This window comes from Nyctereutes procyonoides, unplaced genomic scaffold (genome assembly GCF_905146905.1).
Source record: "Nyctereutes procyonoides isolate TBG_1078 unplaced genomic scaffold, NYPRO_anot_genome, whole genome shotgun sequence".
NCBI lineage: Eukaryota > Metazoa > Chordata > Mammalia > Carnivora > Canidae > Nyctereutes > Nyctereutes procyonoides.
In genome coordinates, this window is record NW_026575037.1 from 10,919,583 (window position 1) to 10,941,647 (window position 22,065).

The 22,065-nt window shown below is 37.6% G+C and overlaps 1 protein-coding gene and 1 pseudogene across 1 annotated transcript in view; both read right to left on the reverse strand.

Moving 5' to 3' along the window:
- DHX9 (DExH-box helicase 9) overlaps positions 1–22,065 on the reverse strand; it is a 59,283-nt gene that overhangs the window by 31,476 nt on the left and 5,742 nt on the right. The window contains exon 4 of the mRNA XM_055319304.1: positions 836–950. Within this exon, the coding sequence (XP_055175279.1) occupies positions 836–950 (115 nt within the window). The remainder of the gene's footprint in view (positions 1–835; positions 951–22,065) is intronic.
- Positions 17,166–18,006, reverse strand: LOC129505939 (transcription factor BTF3-like; annotated as a pseudogene).

A 22,065-nucleotide genomic window follows, 5' to 3' on the forward strand; every position in this document is an offset into this window, starting at 1 on the left:
GGGGATAAGTAGAAGCTAAAAAGGTGTAAGAAAGTGATGAGTCGGGATCTCTGGGTGGCGCAGCGGTTTGGCGCCTGCCTTTGGCCCAGGGCGTGATCCTGGAGGCCCAGGATCGAATCCCACATCGGGCTCCCGGTGCATGGAGCCTGCTTCTCCCTCTGCCTATGTCTCTGCCTCTCTCTCTCTCTGTGACTATCATAAATAAATAAAAAATGCCTTTAAAAAATTAAAAAAAAAAAAAAAAAGAAAGTGATGAGTCTTGGGAAGAAAGCAGAGTAGCTAAAAACAGCTAATACTGCCTGATTATTAACTCTACTAAGTCTATGACATGCTTTTTAAAAAATTCATTCCTCACAACAATCTTATGAAATAAATACGACTGATATTTTCATTTCATAAATACTGGATCTGAGACTTAAATAACTTGACAAGAACCTAGTTAATCTATCCTATGCAGACCAGACCAATAAAAGCTTTGATAATACACAGAATTCAGAAACACTTTGGATCCACAAGGTATAAATCTACAATATATTTGATAGGAATAAGTTAGAAACAAGAAAGGATAATAAATAAGACCCTTTAATCAAATGTCCTAGCTTGTACAAAATCTATCCAGAAATAAAAATTAGTAATGACAGCAAGGAATTAAGCTATGTCACACTTTGTAATAAGAGAAATCACTGGTGATATTTGTAAATTTATGAAGGCCTTGGGTTGTCTTGACATTAGGAATTTTACTGCAGTTTTCTCTATCCAAATGAGAAAGAGATGAGGACCAAGAAGGATCATGTGTATCTTACCACCATCATATGCACACAATCAAGTCTCTCACCTGCCTTAAGAGCCAAATGTGGAGGAAGAGGCCCTCCCATGGTTGTTGGTAAACCTCCACCCATAGTTGCTGCGGAGTCAGGTGTATCAGTAAGTGGAGGTGGAGGAGGTGCTACCTGCAAGAGGAAAAGTCAGGACAGGGTGAGTAATTTCACCTTCACAGACTAGTAAATTTTTTTATATTTAAAAGGAGGCCCATGAGTCACCCCTTCCTAACCCTGTAATAGTAATATGTTTTCAATAATTATAAAATTATGTTCTGACTTGAAGCAGAAAAGAAGAGTAGTAAAAATTACTTGTTAATTCGCCACCTGGAAATTTTACATGTGTAATATATAAACACATACAGTTTTTAAAAAGAAAGTAGGATTGGTTTATGGTGTATAGCTAACTTTTTTCCATTTAGTAGTTTTATAAATTCATTCCACATTCATGAAGTATCTGTTAGGAACCTGCTATAGAGTTGACATTGTTTTGGGTATGGAGGATAAAATGAACAAAAGAGATGGATGTTCTGTACTTAAAGCCATATTCAAATATTCTAATTCTTACAGAACTAAATAATGAATAAAGTACGTCAAGTATAACAATACTATAGAGAAAAATGAAGTGAAAAAGAGAAATACGGACTGTGTGAGAACACTAAAGTGAACCGGCAAAGCCATACTTAGAGGTTACACATGAAAAAAAAAAATGAAATAGGTGAGGATACAACCAAGAGTATAGGGAGGTGAGATTTCCAGAGATTATGTTCCAAGAAAGATATAAAATATTTTATGTACATCTACCTTTTTTTTTTTTAAGATCTGAGAGTGAGCACGCTAGAGAGAGAGACAGACAAAGAGCACACACACAAGCACAAACAGGAGGGAGGGGCAGAGGGAAAGGGAGAAGCAAATGCCCCGCTGAGCAGAGAGTCAAGAAAGGGGCTGGATCCCCTGGGATCATCACCTGGGCTGAAGGCAGATGCTTAACCGACTGAGCCACCCAAATGCCTCTCATCTTCTACTTCTTTAAAGATTAATCTATATGAATTTTAATGACTTAATTCCATTGTATGGATGTAGTACATATAACTCAAGCTATACCATGTTGATGAACATTTAGCTTACAGCCAATCTTAAATTGTGAAACAACACTGCCATACACCCTTTGTACTTTGGCTTATTCCTTTCAGGAAAGATTTACTTAAATGAAATTCCTAGGTCAAAAGCCATCAACATTTTAAAAGCACCATAGTGCATTACTGAAAGCTTGGACTTTTGTATGTGCTCCTGCACTATATATCTGACAATCTATTTCTTCACATCGTCTCCAATTCTGGGAATTACATCAAGTGTTTTACATCTTTACCAATATTAGTTTAGTTTTTTGTTACAGTAGCCTATCATTTTAATTTACATTTTCTCTGCCTTTTATTCTATCTGGATATTTGTTGTTCTAATTTCTAAGAATTTAACATTTCAGTGCTATTTATTTCACTCTTTGTTAAAGATACAAGCTGCAAATAATTTTTGCTGTCCTTTTCCAACTTTGTTAATGCTGCTTATTGACCAAAAGTTATTTTGTTTTTTTTTAAGATTTTATTTATTCATGAGACACACACAGAGAGAAGGCAGAGACATAGGAAGAGGGATAAGCAGGCTCCATGCAGGGAGCCCAATGTGGGACTCAATCCCAGGACTCCAGGATCACGCCCTGAGCCAAAGGCAGACACTCAACTGCTAAGCCACCCAGGCATCCCTTGTTTTTGTTTCTGTAGTCAAATCTAGTTTCTGCCTGTGAGATCCTTCATAATATGGCCTTTCCTGTCCAAGACCTATTCTGCAATATTTTCATATATGTGTTTATAAATATTTTTTCATTTGGAGATAGCATCATGTAAATATAGTTACTGTTATCTTACAATAATTAGAATTCTTTATTAATATGTGGACCACTTATTCTAACTTTTAAAAATTCTTCTTGGCTATTTTTCAGCATTATTTTTCCTAACTTCTCTAATTTATCACATAATGTTAAACGTATAAAATTTAGGGCTGTTCTCAGGGAGAACAGCCTTTCTTACAAGAAGTAACTGATATCTTACGATAACAGAACTCCCACTCAGAAACAGTGTATGGCTCTACATTTCATAAAGTCTTCTATCTGTTGAGACAATTCTCCATAGATATCTTGTGGTTCTCTAAGTCTTACTTAACATCTTTTCAAGAATGTCTGAATAGCAAATAACCTTGGAAGGTAAAGATAGTATTTTCCTCCAGGGTAGGAAGCAGATTTGTTTCCTACTGAGGATAGTAAAGGTAGGGAGGGTGGCAGGTGTGCCAGCAGCCCCTTTCTAAGACTGAGGGTTTCTTAAACTCAGAAGTACCTCAAGCGTAATATAAACTCAACGTGCCCTCAGTATCCACATGGACCTGCTCCATATTGTCCCCAAAAGTTTTAGGGATACATGGGAACCAACACAAACATGAAGTACACGCTGCCTGCTATTCTATGAGTAATAATACCCTTTTGTCTCTGACTCAGAATCTTGTGTCTTCAGCAAGCAGGCTGAAATCATTAGATTGCAAGTATGGTAAAATCTCAGGGCTCTTTATAAGACTTCATGATCTATCCTTCAATAAAAAATCTGTTACACTGTTCTTAAAGGTCCATGATTTTCACTTAGGATGATTTAAGAAGTTCTGCAATTTAATTTTTATATTTAAACTACATAGTCTTAAATTCTTTGTAATTTCACTATTACAGTGAATAGGATTTTTCCCTATTAAATTCGTTATAATAGTTCTACCGATTTTTTTCTTATACCCCTATTTTTTATTTACTGCATGACACTGAGATTGGTGGTGACCGTGCTTGGTCTTTGTCTTAACTTTACAGTACAGAAATTCCCCTAGCGCAATGCATCTCAAACTATCTGTAATGAAGAACTGGGTTTTCCCCCACCTAATCCACTGGAAACAATATTCTTGTATATACACAAAAAATGGACTCCTACTAGAATATAAAACACATACAAAATACAAGCCCAAGTTTTCTAATTATCAGATTCAACAAACGTAAAATTGCTGTCACAATTCCATTAGTATTTTTAAATGTGCAGGCATTTCTGAACTTAATTCCTTAACATTCTGAACAGCACTACTTTATGACTTGTTTTTAGTACAGGGTATACTATGATTTTTGTTATTTATTATTATTTTTAAAGAGATTTTAAGGAATCTTCACACCCAATGTGGAGCTTTAACTCAGAAACCTGAGATCAAGAGTGTGTGCTTACCAACTCAGCCAGCTAAGCACACCTATTATTTTTAGATGATACTTTTCAACATTATCAATGAAGTATTTTCCTACTCCATTTCCTAAGTACTTTATTGGTAAGAAGCATTTGGTTTTATAAAAAATTTTAAAAAAAGATTTATGAGAGAGGGGGAGAGAGAAAGAGAGGCAAGCACATGTGCATGAACGAGGGGAGAGGCAGAAGGAAAAGTGGAGTGGACTCCCCACTGAGCAGGGAGACTGAGTGGGGCTTGATCCCCCTGAAATCATGGCCTGGGCTGAAGGCAGACATTTAACTTACTAAGCCACCTAAGCGGCCTTCAAATGCTTTTTTTTTTTTTTAAAGATTTTATTTATTTATTCATGAGAGACACAGTGAGAGACAGAGAGGCAGATACATAAGCAGAGGGAGAAACAGGCTCCATGAAAGGAGCCCGATGTGGGATTTGATCCGGGGACTCCGGGATCACGCCCTGGGCCCAAGGCAGACACTCAACCACTGAGCCACCCAGGTGCCCCCTTCAAATGCTTTTTTTAAAAAAAAAAGCTCTATTAAGTCAAACACTGAGTAGATAGGTATTTTTCTCTTATGAACTCATTAAGGTGATGTAGCAAGAAGTTTGATTATTACCAGATTTTGCTTCAGATTTGCTGGAGGTGTCATATAAAATATGGAATGTGCACCATATTACTTTAGTAAAATATGAAAAATCCTGAATTCTCAAACCTATCTTACCACATGGATTTTTTATAAAGGACTATGAATCTATAGCTTTTTACTATTTTCTTAGATATGGGATAGACCTTTTTACAAAGATATTATTCATAATTTTTATTACCTAAAATTTTTACTCATCACTATTTCTAATTCTACAATTTGATTTTATCTCTATTAATTTCTTCCTGTTCTACTTGTTTCATTTTACTGAGTTGAAAACTAGGGACCTCTGGGTGGCTCGGCAATTGAGCATCTATCTGCCTTTTGCTCAAAGCGCGATCCAAGTTCAGAGATTGAGTCCCACGTTGGGCTTCCTGTGAGGAGCCTGCTTCTCCCTCTGTGTCTCTGCCTCTCTCTCTCTCTCTCTCTTCATGATTAAATTAATAGACAGGGTCTTAAAAACACTACCAGTTTATTCATCTAAAAAATAAAAAACTATGTCTTGTGCAAAAAGTATTTGATATTCTTCTGAATAAATGACAATTCCTTTGGCCTTCCAAAGTTTTGACCTTGTTCTCTAAATAGTCTATAATTTTTAACTTTCATTTAAAATCAGTGTTTAAATTTCCTAATATTTAGGATTTTTGCTACTTTCTCACATTACCATTTTATTTGGCCAGTATACACAGGAGCATTTCTAATACTAGGTAGGATGAGTATATTGTGAACTAATATTTGTCTTTTTCTTTCTTCCTCAAAGTTTATTTTGATAGATACTATTTTATTTTGTATGTCATTTGTTTGCTATAGCTTTACTCATGTCTTTACTTTCAATCCGTCTAACTGAAAGATTTTGTACAGATAGCATATAACTTGAAGCACAGTGCTTTTTCAAGATTAGGGCTGCAAAAGCAAAGTACACCTTATTCTAAGGACACCCTATTAGCCAAGTCACAGGAAAAATACAAAACAAAACAGTGGGTAACAATGGTGCGGACCTCTCCTTTCCGCCACCTTGCCTACTCCAGGTCCAAAATCCTGTTCTAGGGCAGCCCAGGTGGCTCAGTGGTTTAGCGCCGCCTTCAGCCCTGGGTGTAATCCTGGAGACCCGGGATCGAGTCCTACGTCGAGCTCCCTGCATGGATCCTGCTTCTCCCTCTGCCTGTGTCTCTGCCTCTTTCTCTCTGTGTCGCTCATGAATAATAAATAAAATCTTAAAAACAAAAAAAACCACACCAAAATCCTGTTCTACCTATTTTCTTTCAACATAAACTTAAGAAACAATTTCTTCCTCAAGACTTGGTTGTTTTCTTTTAATTCATGAAAGACACACAGAGAGAGAAGCAGAGACACAGGCAGAGGGAGAAGCAGGACTCCCTGATCCTGGGTCTCCAGGATCACGCCCTGGCCTGAACATGGTGCTAAACTGCTGAGCCACCCAGGTTGCCCCAAGTCTTGAGGTATTTGAATGGGATAACTTCTTGGTTTTTAGTGACCAGGAATATAAGGAATGGAATGCCCAAAATTAATATTTTGAAATTCTAAACTCCAATGTGATAGTATTAGGAGGCAGGTCTTTGAGAGGTGATTAGGTCATGGAGATGAGGCCCCCATGAAAGGAATTGGTGATTTATTAAAATAACAGAGAGATCTCTTGCTTTTTCTGCCATATGAAGATACAGTGAGAGAATCTTTCATGAACCAGGAAGTAGGCTGTCACCAGTCACTAAATCAGTCAGAGCCTAGATCTTATACTCCCCAGCCTCCAGAAGTGTGAGGATATGTTTCTGTTGTTTATAAGCCACCCAGTCAGTGTGATGGTACTTTGTTTTAGCAGCCTGAACTAAACAAGGAGGATTTGCTTTTTTATATTTATCAATTAAGATGAAGGCAGAGGTAAAGAGGTTATTAACCTCCAGACACTCTATGGAGCACCCCGGCTAGCTTGGTCTCCATTATAGCTGCGCATCCCCTGTGAAGAAGGGTCAGTGCCACCTAGTTAAAAGTATACATCCTGCCCATTACTTTGAAGATCAAGAAATGTAGCTGACTCTCCTAACACACAGAAACAGACAGAGTTAGGTAAAACAAGGACACAAACGAGTATGTCACAAGTGAAACAGAACAAAACCACAGCAAGAGACACAAGCAAAACAGATATAAGTAACATGCCTGACAGAGGCTTTAAAGTAATGATCATAAAGATACTCCAATGGACTTGAAAACAGCGGAGGACATCAGTGAGACCCTTATAAATATGCTGAAAGAAGCAGAGGAATGAACTAATGAACTAGAAGAGAGTAATGCAAATTAATCAAGGTGAACAAGTGAGAGAAAATTATGCAAAGTAACAGACTCAGGGAACTCAATGACTTCATCAAGCATGATGACATTCACATTATAGAAATCTCGAGGAGAGAGAGAAAAGTGGGCAGAAAATTTACCTGGAGAAATAAAAGCTAAAAACTCCCCTAATCTGGGGAAGGAAACACATATCTAGATCCAGGAGACACAGATCCCCAAACAAAATCAACCAAAGGTCCACATCAAGACACAGTAATTAAAATGGTAAAAAGTAGAGATAAAGGAAAAAAATTTTAAAGTAGCAAGAGAAGAGAGTTACATACAAGGGAAACCCCACAGGGATATCAGTGGATTTTTCAGCAGAAACTTTGGAAGCCAGAAGAAAATGGCAATAAATATGCAAAGTGCAGAAAGGGAAAAAATCTAGTTAAGAATATTCTATCCAGCAAAGCTATCATTTGGAATAGAAGAAGACCTAAGAGTTTTCAAAACAAGGACAAGCTAAAAGAGTTCAGGATCATTAAACCAGCCCTACAAGAAATATTAAAAAGGGCTTACAGTGGAAAGGAAAGACCGTGAGAGCATGAAAAATAAGAAATACAAACTAGTCAAATGTATTTCTGTAAAAAATAAGTCAATACATCCAGAAAATAAAAGATGTAGTAAAATATGATACCATATACATAAAACACTGGGGTGAAGAGGAGTAAAGAATGGGTATAAACTTAAGTGATCATCAACAAATACAGATTGCTACATACAGAGTATGTTATACACAACGTAATGGTAACCACAAATCAAAAACCATTAATGATATGCAAAGAATAAAGAGAAAGCAATCCACGTACATTAATTACAGAAGAAACCCAGCAAATGATGAAAAAGAATCAGAGAAATATGACAAAAACAATCACAAAATAAGTTAAAAAAAAGCGATATTTATCTATCCTAATTACTTGGGTTCAGTGTTCCAATCAAAAGAGGGTGACAGAGGGGCACCCGGGTGGCTCAGTGGTTGAGCACCTGCCTTTGGCTCAGGTCATGATCCTGGGATCAAGTCCCACATCAGGCTCCCCCCAGGGAGCCTCCTGCTTCTCCCTCTCCCTATGTCTCTCCCTCTCCCTGTCTCTGATGAATAAATAAATAAAATCTTAAAAAAAAAAAAAAGAGGGTGACAGAATGGATAAAAAAACAAGACCAAAATGTTGCCTACAAGAGACCCACTTCAGATAGAAAGATACCTGCACATTGAAAGTAAAGGGATGGAGAAATATTTGTGTCAAAAAAAGCTAAGGCAGCAACACTTCAGACAAAACAGACTGTACCTATATATGTATATGTGTGTGTGTATATATATATATACTGTACCAAAAATATTACTAAATATTAATAAATTGGAAAATCCAATAAGAAGATATAACAAATATAAATATTTATGCACCTGGCATGGCAGCATCCAAATACTTAAAGCAGTTAATAATAAACATAAAGGAAGTAATTGATGGTAATTCAATTAATAGTAGGGGACTTTAACACACCACCTACATCAATGGACAGATCATTCAAAAGGAAAATCAACAAGGAAACAGTGACTTTCAGTGACACAGTGGACCAGATAGATTTAACAAATATATTGAGCATTCTATCCCAAAATAGAATACACATTCTTTCAAGTGCATATGAACATTCTCCAGAATAGATAACATGAAGCCACAAAACAAGCTTCAACAAATACAAAAAGGTAGAAGTCACACAAATTTTCTGACCATATGCTATGAAATTAGATATCAACCATAAGAAAAAATTTTGAAAGACCCAAATACAGGGGGTTAAATAATATCCATTTAATAAACAATGAATGGATCAACTAAAAAAATCAAAGAAATCAAAAAGTACGTGGGAAAAAGTGAAAATTAAAACAGTCCAAAATCTTTGAGATGCAGCAAAAGTGGTTCTAACAGGGAAGGTTATAGCAACATAAGCCTACCTCAAGAAACAAGGAAAATCTCAAATAAACAACCTAATCCTACACTTAAAGGAGCTAGAAAAAGAACAAAGAAAGCCTAAACCAGCAGAAGAAAGGAAATAAGATTAGAGCAGAAATTAATATAGAAACTAAAATAATAGAACAAATCAATGAAACCAGACGCCGGTTTTTTGAAAAAGTCAAGAAAGTTGATAAACCTCTAGCCAGACTTACAAAAAAAAAAAAAAAGAGAGAGAGAGAGAGAAAGAGATAAAGAGAGAAAGGGCTCAAACATGACCACAAACTAAAGGAGACAACAACTATTACAAATAACTATAAGAGAGTATTATAGAATGTATGCCAACAAATTAGACAAACTGGAAGATATAGGTAAATTCTTAGAAACATATAACCTACCAAGCTGAAACAGGAAGAAATACAAAATTTGAACAAACTGATTACCAGCAAGGAGACTGAATCAATAATAAAAAGAACTCCCAACAGGGATCCCTGGGTGGCTCAGCGGTTTGGCGCCTGCCTCTGGCCCAGGGCGTGATCCTGGAGACCTGGAATCGAGTTCCTCATCGGGCTCCCAGCATGGAGCCTGCTTCTCCCCTGCTTGTGTCTCTGCCTCTATGTCTATCATGAATAAATAAATCTTAAAAAAAAAACAACAAAAAAACCTCCCAACAAACAAAAGTCCAAGATCAGGTTTCACAGGCAAATTCCACCAAACATTTAAAGAGTTAATACCTACTCTTCTCAAACTATTCCAAAAATAGAAGGAAAACTCCAGATTCATTCAACAAGGTCAGTATCACCCTGATACCAAAACCAGATAAATGTTACAAAAAAAAGGGAACTATACGCCAGTATCTTCAATAAACAAAGATGCAAAAATCCTCAACAAGATACTAGCAAACCAAATCCAACAATGTATTTTAAAAAATCATTCATCACAATCAAGTGGAATTTTGGGGGGGATGCAAGTATGGCTCAATATTTGCAAACCAATCAATGTGATACATTAATACCAATAAGAGAAAGGATAAAAACCGTATGATCATTTCAATAGATGCAGAAAAAGCATCTGACAAAGTACAACATCCATTCATGATAAAAACCCTCAACAAAGTAGGTTTGGAGGAAACAGATCTCAACACAATAAAGCCATGTATGAAAAATCCACAACTAACATCATATTCACTGGTGAAAAACTTGAGAGCTTACCCACTAAGATCAGGAACAAGACAAAGATATCCACTCTCAACACTTTTATTCAACATAGTACTGTAAGTCCTAGCCACAGCAATCAGGCAACAAAAAGAAATAAAAGATATCTAAATTGGTATTAAGGAAGAAGTCAGATTTTCACTCTTTGCAGATAATATATTACAGATACAAAACCCTGAAGTTTCCATCAATAAACTTCTAGAAATGGATATAAAACCAATATGCAGAATATAAAACCAATATGCAGACATCTCTTGCATTTCTATACAATAATGAAGCAGCACAAAGAGAAATTAAGAAAGAAATCCCATTTACAGTCACACCAAAAATAAGATACTTTGGAATACACCTAAGAGGTGAAATACCTATACTCTGAAAATTATAAACGGTTGATGAAAGAAACTGAAGACACAAATGGAGATACTTCATGTTCGTGGACTGTTAAGAACAAATATTATTAAAATGTCCACACTACCCAAAGCAGAATCTACAGATTTGATGCAACCCCTATCAAAATACCAACTGCATTCTTCACAGAACTAGAACAGTCTTAAAGTTTATATGGAACCACAAAAGACCCCGAAAAGCCAAAGCAATTCTGAAAAAGAAAAACAAAGCTGGAGATACCACAATCAAAACTTTAAATTATATTACAAAGCAGTAATCAAAACAGTATAGTACTGGCACAAAAACAGACACAGAGATCAATAGAACAGACTGTCTTCAAAAATGGTGGAGGGGATCCCTGGGTGGCTCAGTGGTTTAGCACCTGCCTTTGGCCCCGGGGGTGATCCTGGAGTCCCGGGATTAAGTCCCACATCAGGCTCCCTGCATGAAACCTGCTTCTCCCTCTGCCCCTGTCTCTGCCTCTCTCTCTCTCTCTGACTCTCATGAATAAATAAAATCTTAAAAAAAAATGGTGCTAGGAAAACTGATCATGCAAAAGAATGAAACTGAACCACTTTCCTACACCATATATAAAAATAAACTCGAATGAGTTAAAGGCCTAACATTTAAGGCCTAAAACCATAAAAATCCTAGAAGAGAGCATCAGCACAGATATCTCGGACATTGGGTGGAAAAACATTCTTCTAGCTCTGTCTCCCAAGGCAAGGGAAAGCAAACTACTGGGACTCTATCAAAATAAAAAGCTTCTATACAAAAAAAGGAAACAAAAATAAGAGACAACCTAGTGAAATGGAGACGGTATTTACAAATGACCTATCCGATAAATGGTTAGGATCCAAAATATATAAAGAACTTATACAGTTCAACACCCAAAAAACAAATAATCCAATTAAAAATGGGTAGAAGTTGGGGCTCCTGGGTGGCTCAGTCAGCTAAGCACCTGCCTTTGGCTCAGGTTGTGGCCCCAGGGTCCTGGAATCAAGCCCTGAGTCAGGCTCCCTGCTCAGTGGGGAATCTGCTTCTCCCTCACCTCTTCCCCCCACAGCCACTTCTGTAGCCTCTCAAATAAATAAAATCTTAAAAAAAAAAAAAAAAAGGGCAGAAGACATGAACACATATTTATCCAAAGACAAACAGATGGCCAACTGGCCTATGAAAAGATACTCAATATCACTCATCATCAGGGAAATAAAAATCAAAACAAGGGTATAAGATAGTACCCCATACCTGTCAGAACGGCTAAAATAAAAAACACAAGCAGCAACAAGTGTTGGTGAAGACGTGGAGAAAAAGGAGCCTCATGTACTGTTGCTGGGAATGAAAATTGGGCATCCATTGTGGAAAATAGTATGGAGGGTCCTAAAAATTAAAAATTACAAATACCATATGATCCAGTAACTCCACTAGAGGGTATTTACCCAAAAGTATATGAAAACACTAATTTGAAAGGATATTATGCGTCTGTAGGTATGTTGCAGAATAACTTACAATAGTCAAATTATGGTAGCAGTCTAAGTGTGTACTGATAGATGAATGGAAAAAGTGGTATATATACATACACACACACACACACACACACAATGGAACATTATTCAGCCATAAAGAAATGAAATCTTGCCATTTGTGACAACATGGATGAATCTAAAAAGTATAACGGTAAGTGAAGTCAGTCAGAGAATGACAAATACCATATGATTTCACTCATGTAGAATTTAACAAAGGATAAAAAGAAGGGGAGAAGGACAAATCAAGAAACAGACTCTTAACCATAGAGAACCTGATGGTTAACTGATGGTTACTAGAGGGTAGGAGGGTGGGGGGATGAGTGAAATGGGTGATGGGGTGAGGGAGCATACTTGTGATGAGCATTGGGTGATGTATGGAGTGTAAATCATTATATTTTACACCTGAGACATTGTAAACTATACTGGAACTAATAAAGAAATAAAGAGGGTATTAAACCTGTGCCATAGTGAATAACTTTGGCTCTAAGGAAGATCTAATGATCTGAAAACTTGTTTATGACTTTAAGTGAAATAAACAGGTTATGAAGTAGTATATGCAGGATGCATTCTAGCAATTAAAATTCACATTTAAATATCTAAACAAAAATCTGATAATAGGGCAGCCCGGGTGGCTCAGCAGTTAAGTGCCTGCCTTTGGCTCAGGTCATGATCCCAGGATCCAGGATCAAGTCCCACGTCGGCTCCCTGCATGGAGCCTGCTTCTCCCTCTGCCTGTGTCTCTGCCTCTCTCTGTCTCTCATGAATGAATAAATAAAATGTTTAAAAAAAAAATCTGATAATAGTTCATTCATGCTCTTTACAATTTGTTTTGCAAAATTTCTGCAATTATTATGTATTAAACACTCTAAAAATGTGTAATTCTAGAAAAATTAATATACATAATAAAACATGAGCTACTGACAAATGGATAGACAATTCAAATGAAAAAAATTAGGGGTACCTGAGTGGCTCAGTTGGGTAAATGTCCCATTTGATTTCAGCTCAAGTCATGATCTCAGGGTTGTGAGTCTGAGCACTATATCCGGCTCCACTCTGGGCATGGAGCCTGCTTAAGATTCTATCCCTCTGCATCCACCCCCTCCCCCTGTCCCACTCCTGTGCTGGCTGTCTCAGGGGTGGGGGGTGGGGGGCAAAAAATATTTGAAAGAGTTAACACATAAAAGAAATATTCCATTTATTGAATAACTAAAGAAATACATATTAAGTCAAACTATTATCTTTCATCTCATAAATTAGTAAATTTTAGAGCCAGGTGTGAACTCAACCTGGAACTCCTCCCTGATGAGCAAAGATTTCAACTCCCACTGGGCACCCCAAGTTTTAAGACAAACACTTGAAACAGGCCTCCAAAACACCTAATTTTAAAAACCAACAGAGTTTATATTCCAAGACCCACAAAACAGTAGCAATCTGTAAAATGTCTTACAGGGCTTGTGTGTTGGATTCCCCTGTCCCAGGGCCCAGCTCAGAGCAGCCAACTGCACCCAGACTTAAAGTGAACAAGACACTGGCTTACATTACATCTTGGTCCAAGGGATAGGCATCTACTTTAACATATGCATCTCTACAAGTCTGTTGGAACACCAATCAGGAATAGAAACCAGTAGTTTCTACCTTTGCATGCTTCAGAGCACCAATATCTCCTAGAAAAGAACCTTTGTATGTGTGTGGTGCCCCAGATTTTGTGGCTGCTGCAAAGGGTATACCTCTTCATCACCTGGCTCTCGAGGGCCAGGGAAACTTGTATTCCTGGTCACACAGAACTGTAATTATCAACATCACCCAGAAAGGAGTTCAAAACCTGTCTGTGGCCCCATATTTCATGACTGCTGCCAGGGGACACCTCTACTTTGCCTGGGTCAGGTGGCCACTGTGACTTACCCTCCGGAGTCCCACAAGATGGCAACCAATGGAGAAAGAGTTCTTTTTCTTTTAACTTTTGAGTATAATCAACACACAATGTGTCATTAGTTTCAGATGTACAACATAGTGATTTGACAAGTGTGTATACTGTATTATGCTAACACACCCATGGCATGGGAAGAAGCAACAGATCCAAGAGCAGTCTTTCTGTGGAAGGAGCCCTATTAGCTAATCATCATGACTATGGCCTAAGTAGTAGGCTTCTAATTAAATAGGAATCTAGGGGCTGACTGTAATCTTTTCCAGAGACCTATGAGGGAAGGCACTACCTCCTTCTACTGTGTTCCAGAGTGCCAGTGTTTCCTGAAGGAAAGCTTTACATGTATCTGGATTTTGCAGCTAATACCCAGGGATGCCCCTCAATCATCTGGCTCTGGTGGCCAGAGGGGCTTGCATTCTTGGGTTCCATGGGGTTTTGTCACTTGGAGCAACATTTCTTTGCAGACTACTATCCCCGGAGCATTGTGCACTAAGTGGACTGAGGCACATCTCCAATCTTTCTGTGAAGGAGGTAACTTCATTTGTCCTAAATCTTCAGACAGAGGCAGGCTTCAGGTTTGACACACATTACCTATGGAGCTGCTCTGAAGGAACACATACAGTGGATGCCATCTTAGTGCTCTCCTTCTGCCTTGTTTCAGCTTGTTGATATCTCCCCAAAAGGAGATTATGCACTCATTTAGAGCCCAGATACCTGCAACTGCTGCCCAGGGAACACCTCTAGATTAACTGTCTCTGGTGGCCAGCAGCTTTTGGCACCTCAGAACTAAATATATTTACAACTTTTAAAAACTGCCACCTGAGGGTCAGGTTTCTAATCTACCTGAATCTAGGTGCTGAGATCTTACCCTTTGGGATATTGAGTTGTCTTAGCATATCCTCAACTACTAGGAGCCATTAAAAATATAATAGATCTGCTTGGACAAGCAAAGAGGTTTAAGAAACAATGAAGAGCTGGGGCAGGGCTGAATGAAAAAGTTCATCTCCTACGTGAGGCCTCCTCTTCAAGACTTGGGAGAAGTAGTTGTTTCATCTACTGTATAGAAACCAATAAAGTCAGGCAAAATTAAACAGGAATGTGTTCTAAATCAAAGAACCAGATAAAATCTTAATGAAATGGAACTACAAAGTTTATGATAAAGACGTTAAAATAATGGTCATAAAGATGCTCACCAAACTGGGGAGAAGAACGTATGAATAAAGAGATGGAAAATACATGAAAGTGCCAATTAGAGAAGTTGCAGAGCTGAAAAATACAATAATTGAACTGAAAAAATACATTAGAGGGTTAAATAGCCAGATGGAAAAGAAGAAAGGATTAGTTAACTCAAAGCCAAGGTAGTGGAACATAACAATCAGAACAGGGTAAAAAAATGTGAAAAAATGTAAAGACAGTTTAAGGGACATACAGGAGAACATCAAATGGACTAATGTTCCTATCACTGGGCTTCTAGGAGGAGAGAGAAAGGGGTAGAAATCTTATTTGAAGAAATAATTTGCTGGAAACTCTCCTAAACTAGGGAAGGAAAAAAGACAACCAAATCCAGAAAGCCTGGAGGGTTATAAGTAAAATGAATCCAAGGAAAACCAAAAAGACATTATAATTAAAATGTCAAAAGGTAAAGACAGGAGAGACTAAAGCAGCACAGGAGAAATATCTCATTACACACAAGGGAACCCCAACCAACCAATGAGTAGATTTTTCAGCAGAAACTTCATGGGATAGAAGGGAGTAACAGGATATATCCAAAGTGTTGAAAAAAAATTCCAACCAAGGGAGCCCGGGTGGCTCAGCAGTTTAGCACCGCTTTCAGCCCAGGGTGTGATCCTGGAGACCTGGGATCGAGTCCCGTGTCAGGTTCCCTGCAATGAAGCATGCTTCTCTCTCTCTCTCTCTCTCTCTCTGTTGGGCCCTGCATGGAGCCTGCTTCTCCTTCTCCCTCTGCTCCCCTCTCTCATGAATAAATAAAACCTTAAAAAAAAAATTCCAACCAAGAATAAGTTACTGGCAAAGTCATCATTCAGAACTGGAGAGAAATAAGTTTCCAGGCAAGCAAATGCTAGAAGAGTTCATCACCACTAAACTCGTCTTACAAGAAATATTAAAAGGACTTCTTGGGGCCCCTGATGGCTCAGTTAAGGGTCACCATCCCAAAGTCCTGGGATGTAGCTCTGCATCAGGCTCTCTGCTTAGTGGTGGGCCTGCTTCTCCCTCTCCTGCTGCTGTATCCCCTGCTTGTGCTCTCTTTCTCAAATAAATAGAATTTTGTTAAAAAAAAAGGGGGGGGGGGCTTCTTTAAGCTATGGAACAAGAAACATGAAGGAATAAATCTCACCGGAAAAGTTTATATAGTAAAAGTAGTGAATTAATTACTTATAAAGCTAATATAAACATTAAAAAATATAGTAAACTATAATTGTAATAAAGGATACACAAAATAAAAAAATGTAAAATAGTATATAAAAAATAAAACATGGTGGTGAGGGGAGTAAAAATCTTGAGCTTTAGAACTTAAGTTACTGACTTAAAAATACAAAGAATATGGGCATACCATTAAAGAAATCCTCAAACCACAGAGAGCAAAAGAAAACAAAAACTAGATAAACATATAGAAAACCATTAACATAATTGCAATAAGCACATACTTATCAATAATTACTTTAAATGTAAATAGATTAAATTCTCCAATCAAAAAACAGAGTGGCTGAATGGATAAAAAAAAAAAAACATGAACCATCTATATGCTGCCTACAAGAGATACAGTTTATTTTATTTTTTAGTAGGCAAATAACTTTATTAACTTTGTTTCAAACTTTATTCCCAGGCTTCTTCAGCTTAATTAGCTGCAAAGAATGAATTATGTATAAGCAAAAACTGAAAAGAGCTGTAGTGTCATCCTAGGAGCTTGAGCTTAAAAATATTAGAAATCTAGATTTTATCAGATCCATGAACAAAATTTTAAAAAGCAGTCATAATATAAAATAGTTCCCAGTAACTTCAAGTTTTATCGTCTTCAGAAGTCAACTCAATTCAGTTTGCTTCATTCATGGAGCTTCATCAAAATTCCTGTAAGATCTGGAACTTCATCATCCTCTCTGATAGCAAGTGGGGCTTTTCCTTTTTTTAAGATTTATATATTTATGAGAGTGGCAGAGAGACATCCAGGCTCCTGGTAGGGTGTGTGAATTGGGACTTGATCACAGAACCCCAGGATCACAACTGGAGCCAAAGACAGACAATGACTGAGCCACCCAGGTATCCTGCAGGTGGTGCTTTTCCATCCACAGATGGTTGGGACAGAGCTTCAGTCAGTCCTCTTAAAGGTGTCTGTCTCCACCAAGTTGGTTTAAGATACTGGGTAGCAGGGATCCCTGGGTGGTGCAGCGGTTTGGCGCCTGACTTTGGCCCAGGGCGCGATCCTGGAGACCCGGGATCGAATCCCACATTGGGCTCACGGTGCATGGAGCCTGCTTCTCCCTCTGCCTATGTCTCTGCCTCTCTCTCTCTCTCTCTCTGTGACTATCATAAATAAATAAAAATTAAAAAAAAAAAAAAAAAGATACTCGGTAGCGTTTCTGTCAGCGGCTTTGTCTCAGCATGGCCCGTAATGGTGAAAGTGTTTGCCGCCCAAGTGCCTGAAATTTAGGGTTGTTAAAGTGGATCACTGCTTCCTGGTTTGTGAACACGCTCACTTTTTCAATACCAGAGATATTGTTTGTCTCTAACTTCTTTAAAGAGAACTTAAGTTTTCTATCATCTGCTGTAGCTGTTCTGTGAATTACCTTCTTTTGGTAAGCAGTTTCTTCCCACCAATGTGCATGTGTGCTTGCAGTTTGGCAAGTTTCTCCTGGTTTATGACAGTTTCTTCCATTTTGTTGGAGCGGAAATGGGACAATATGAGGGAACAGGGTTGGCATTCAGGGGGTCTTGGGGGACCAGCTAAGATGTACACACATGGGGATGCAAGATCGCAGCCAGAGGGAGGCCAGAAGTGATCCAAGAGATACACTTTGGATGGAAGTACACACAGATTGAAGTGAAAGGACAGATATTCCATGCAGTGGAAATGAACATTTCCATTTGTCTGGGGTAGTAACCAGACCATAGACTTTGAAATAATGTGTAATAAGAAACAAAGAAGGGCATTTCCTAATGATAAAGGGGGTCAATCAGACAAAAGGATACAGCATTTGTAAATATTTAGGCAACTAACACAGGAGCACCAAAATATATAAAATGCAAATATGAGAAACAGGTAACAGTAGGAACTTTATACCCCAAATCCATCAAATGGGTAATCATCCAGACAAAAATCAGTAAGGAAACACTGGATTTAAATGACTTGTTAGAGTAGATGGACGACAGATATTTAGAGAAAACTGCTAAATAAAATGAAAAGAATCAAACATCTCACTTTCCCTGTTTGAACTCTAACTCAGGGTGACTAAATTATTGATAAAAGAGGTTTCTTGTTATAAAAATATTCTAACAAACCATGAAAGACTCCTAACTCTGAAAAATAAACCAAGGGTTGTGGAAGGGAAGATGGGTTGACTTGACTGGGTGACAAGCACTAAGGAGGGCACTCAATGGGATGAGCACTGGGTGTTAATACTACATGTTGGCAAATTGAATTTAAGTAAATTTTTTAAAAATAAAAATAAAGTATTCTAGCTCAAAATCAAAGGACACTGCTAATGAAATAAATCTACACAGTGATTATCAACCACTGCTAATATCACATTACTACATGTCTGCCTCCTCCTGATAGAACAGAACATCACCTTTGGTATTTCCTTGTTCTTGCCCCTCTACCCTATTCAAATTTGAATCTAATCAAGTCTCTAAATCTAACTACCAAACATGGGAAACAGAGAGGCAGAGAAAAATTTTATGACACCACAGGATTGTAATTTGCAAATTCCAAATTCTGGAAAACTAAAGAATAAATGATGTGCTTTTTTTCAACAAATTACAGAGAAAAAAGAGAAAGAGGATAAGAGAATGTAGTGATTAAATGAGACATTAATCACTTGCTATATAAATACAGACATCATTTGGAACATGATTTAAACAAAATGTAAAAATTGGATTTGTGAAACAGGAAAATTTGAATACTAACTGGGTATTTGAGGACATTAAGAAACAATTACTAAAATTTTTTAGATTTGATAATGGAACCGTTCTTAAAATGGATTATCCTTACAAGATACTAATTGAAGTAATAATAGATGACTAATAGGATGCCTAGAATATGCTTCAAAATAATCTGAAGAAAGCAGAGAAAGACTAGAGATGAATCATGACTGGCCATATTGTAAAATATTGCAACTGGATTATGAAAACATGCATTCATACTATAATTCCTACTTCTGCACACATTTGACGTTTCCAAAATAAAAAAATTATAAAGTATCCTTTGCATTCAAAAACAGGTTACTTTCAGCAAAAGCAATTTGTGGAATTAAAAGGGCAAGTAAGTGACATGAACAAGGATTTGGCAGGGATGAGGAGGTGAGATAAAGATGGTAGCTAGGGGCACCTCATGGTTCAGTCGGTTAAGCATCTCCTTTTGGCTCAGGTCTAGATCTCAGGATCCTGGGATTGGCCCTCCCTGCTGAGTAGGGAGCTTGCTTCTCTCCCTCTCCCTTTGCCTTGCCCCATGCTTGTGTGCAGGCTCACTTTCTGATAAATAAAATCTTAAAAAAAAAAAGAAAGAAAAAAAAACTCGCTCTTATGAACTTTTATTCTTTATGAAAGTCTGAGGGGAAAATGAAGTTAGAAGAGGGTTTTTTACATTCAGTACAACTGACATTTTGGGCTGGACAATTCTTTGTTGTAGGAGGCTACCTTGTGCATTGCAGGATGTTTAGTAGCATCCCTAGCCTCCAACTATTTTGGGTCAGTATCCCTGACACCCCCTCCAGGTTGTAAAAACAAAAATGACTCCACACATTACCAAACATCCCTGGGAGACAAAATCACCTCCAGCCGACAAGCACTGTGTTAGAAGAAGTGCTACTAAGAAAAATGAAACAATGAAAGGAGGTAAGAAATACCAGGTTAACGGTAGTTAACTTTGACAAGGATTGCCGTGAAGAGCACTCAAGATAGAAAGGATACTTATATACAAAAGTCTTGAGATAGAAAGGTGTTGGCATATTGAGAAATGGCAAGAAAGCCAGTGTAACTGGAACAGAGGAATGAAGGGGAAAATGGCAAATGCATAGATTAGACTGACCTTCTCGCAAATAACATGAAATCTATGGGAAATACAAAAACACCTGCCCAAAAGACCCCCAAGCTATATGCAGGCCTATGAACAAAAGCTGGAAGATTCTGAAGGTGTCTTGAAATGAGAAAGCAAGGAATAGAAAAGGCTGTACATGTCTATTAGGGCTGTTAGCCTGAAGAAGACCATGTTAAGCAGTTAAAACTTCAAAAGAAAACCCAGTTTTTCTGGCCTGAACAGAGAATATGAGCTTGGGAAACAAATGCTGCTAGAATATAAGAAGGCAATCCTGGAAGGGAAAGAAGGAAGAACCTCAAATTCTGTTTTTAAACTCTGCCTAACACTGAGGGGGGCACTTGACAGGATGAGCACTGGGTGTTACACTATATGTTGGCAAATCGAACTCCAATAAAAAAAAATACCAAAAACAACAACAACAACAACAAAAAAAAAAACTCTGCCCAAATCACTGAATAACCCCTGAACAACACATGTACAAGACAAACTTCAAGTTGCCTAGCAAGCATCAGAAAACTGAAGTGAGATTTGAGCTATTACCCAAAGATAGTGTTTGTAGTAGGAGTCCAACCAAATTGCTTAACAGTACAACAAAATCAATAATCTTTTGAGAAATATAACATTATTTAGGGTCTTTACAACATAATTATCGTAACACCCAAATACAATCCAAAATTACTTGACATACAGAGAAAAAGGTGAACAAATCTCAAGAGAAAATACAATCCACAGAACTCAACCTGAGATGACCCAAATGTCAGATTTAGTAATCAAGAATTTTAAAATAAAGCAGCTACTGTAACTATGCTCAATGACATAAAGAGAACTCACATTCATATTATGAACACATGCTTATAATGAATGAAACGGTAATGAATGAATGAAATGCCACCAGAGAAATAAAATCTCTTTTTTTTTTAGATTTTATTTATTTATTTATTCATGAGCAACACAGAGAGAGAGAGGCAGAGACACAGGCAGAGGGAGAAGCAGGCTCCATGCAGGGAGCCCGATGTGGGACTCCAGGATCCCGGGTCTCCAGGATCACGCCCTGGGCTGCAGGCGGCGCCAAACCGCTGCGCCACCGGGGCTGCCCTAAAATCTCTTAAAAAAAAAAAAAAGACACCTGATAATTCTGGAAATGAGAAAGATAATATATGAAATAAATTCACTGGATGGACTGACAACAGCAAAATGGACAGAACATTCTGCAAACTCGAAGATAATCAGAAGTCATTCAATCTGAAGAACAGAAAGAAAGAAAAAGAGAAAAAGCCCCAGGGACCTTTAGGATAATATACAAAAGTTTAATAGTCCCAAAAAGAGAAGAGAAAAAAATGAAGTGAAAAAATTTTTTTGAAAAAATAGCTAAAGATTCCCCAAGTTTGGTAAAAGACATAAATTTACAGATTCAAGAATCTCAGCAAATTCCAAATGGAGTAAGTACAAAGAAAACCACACCTAGTCACCTCATAGTCAAACTGCTGGAAACCAAAGAAAAAAATAAATGCAACCAAAGGAAAAAATACATTACACAGAGGGGGAAATGATTTGATTATAATGGACTTCTCATCAGATAACAATGTAAGAAAATAAGTGCTGAAAGAAAAGGAAACTGGCACACGAGAATTCTATGTCTAGTGAAAATATGCAAGACAAAAAATAAAATAAAAAATATTT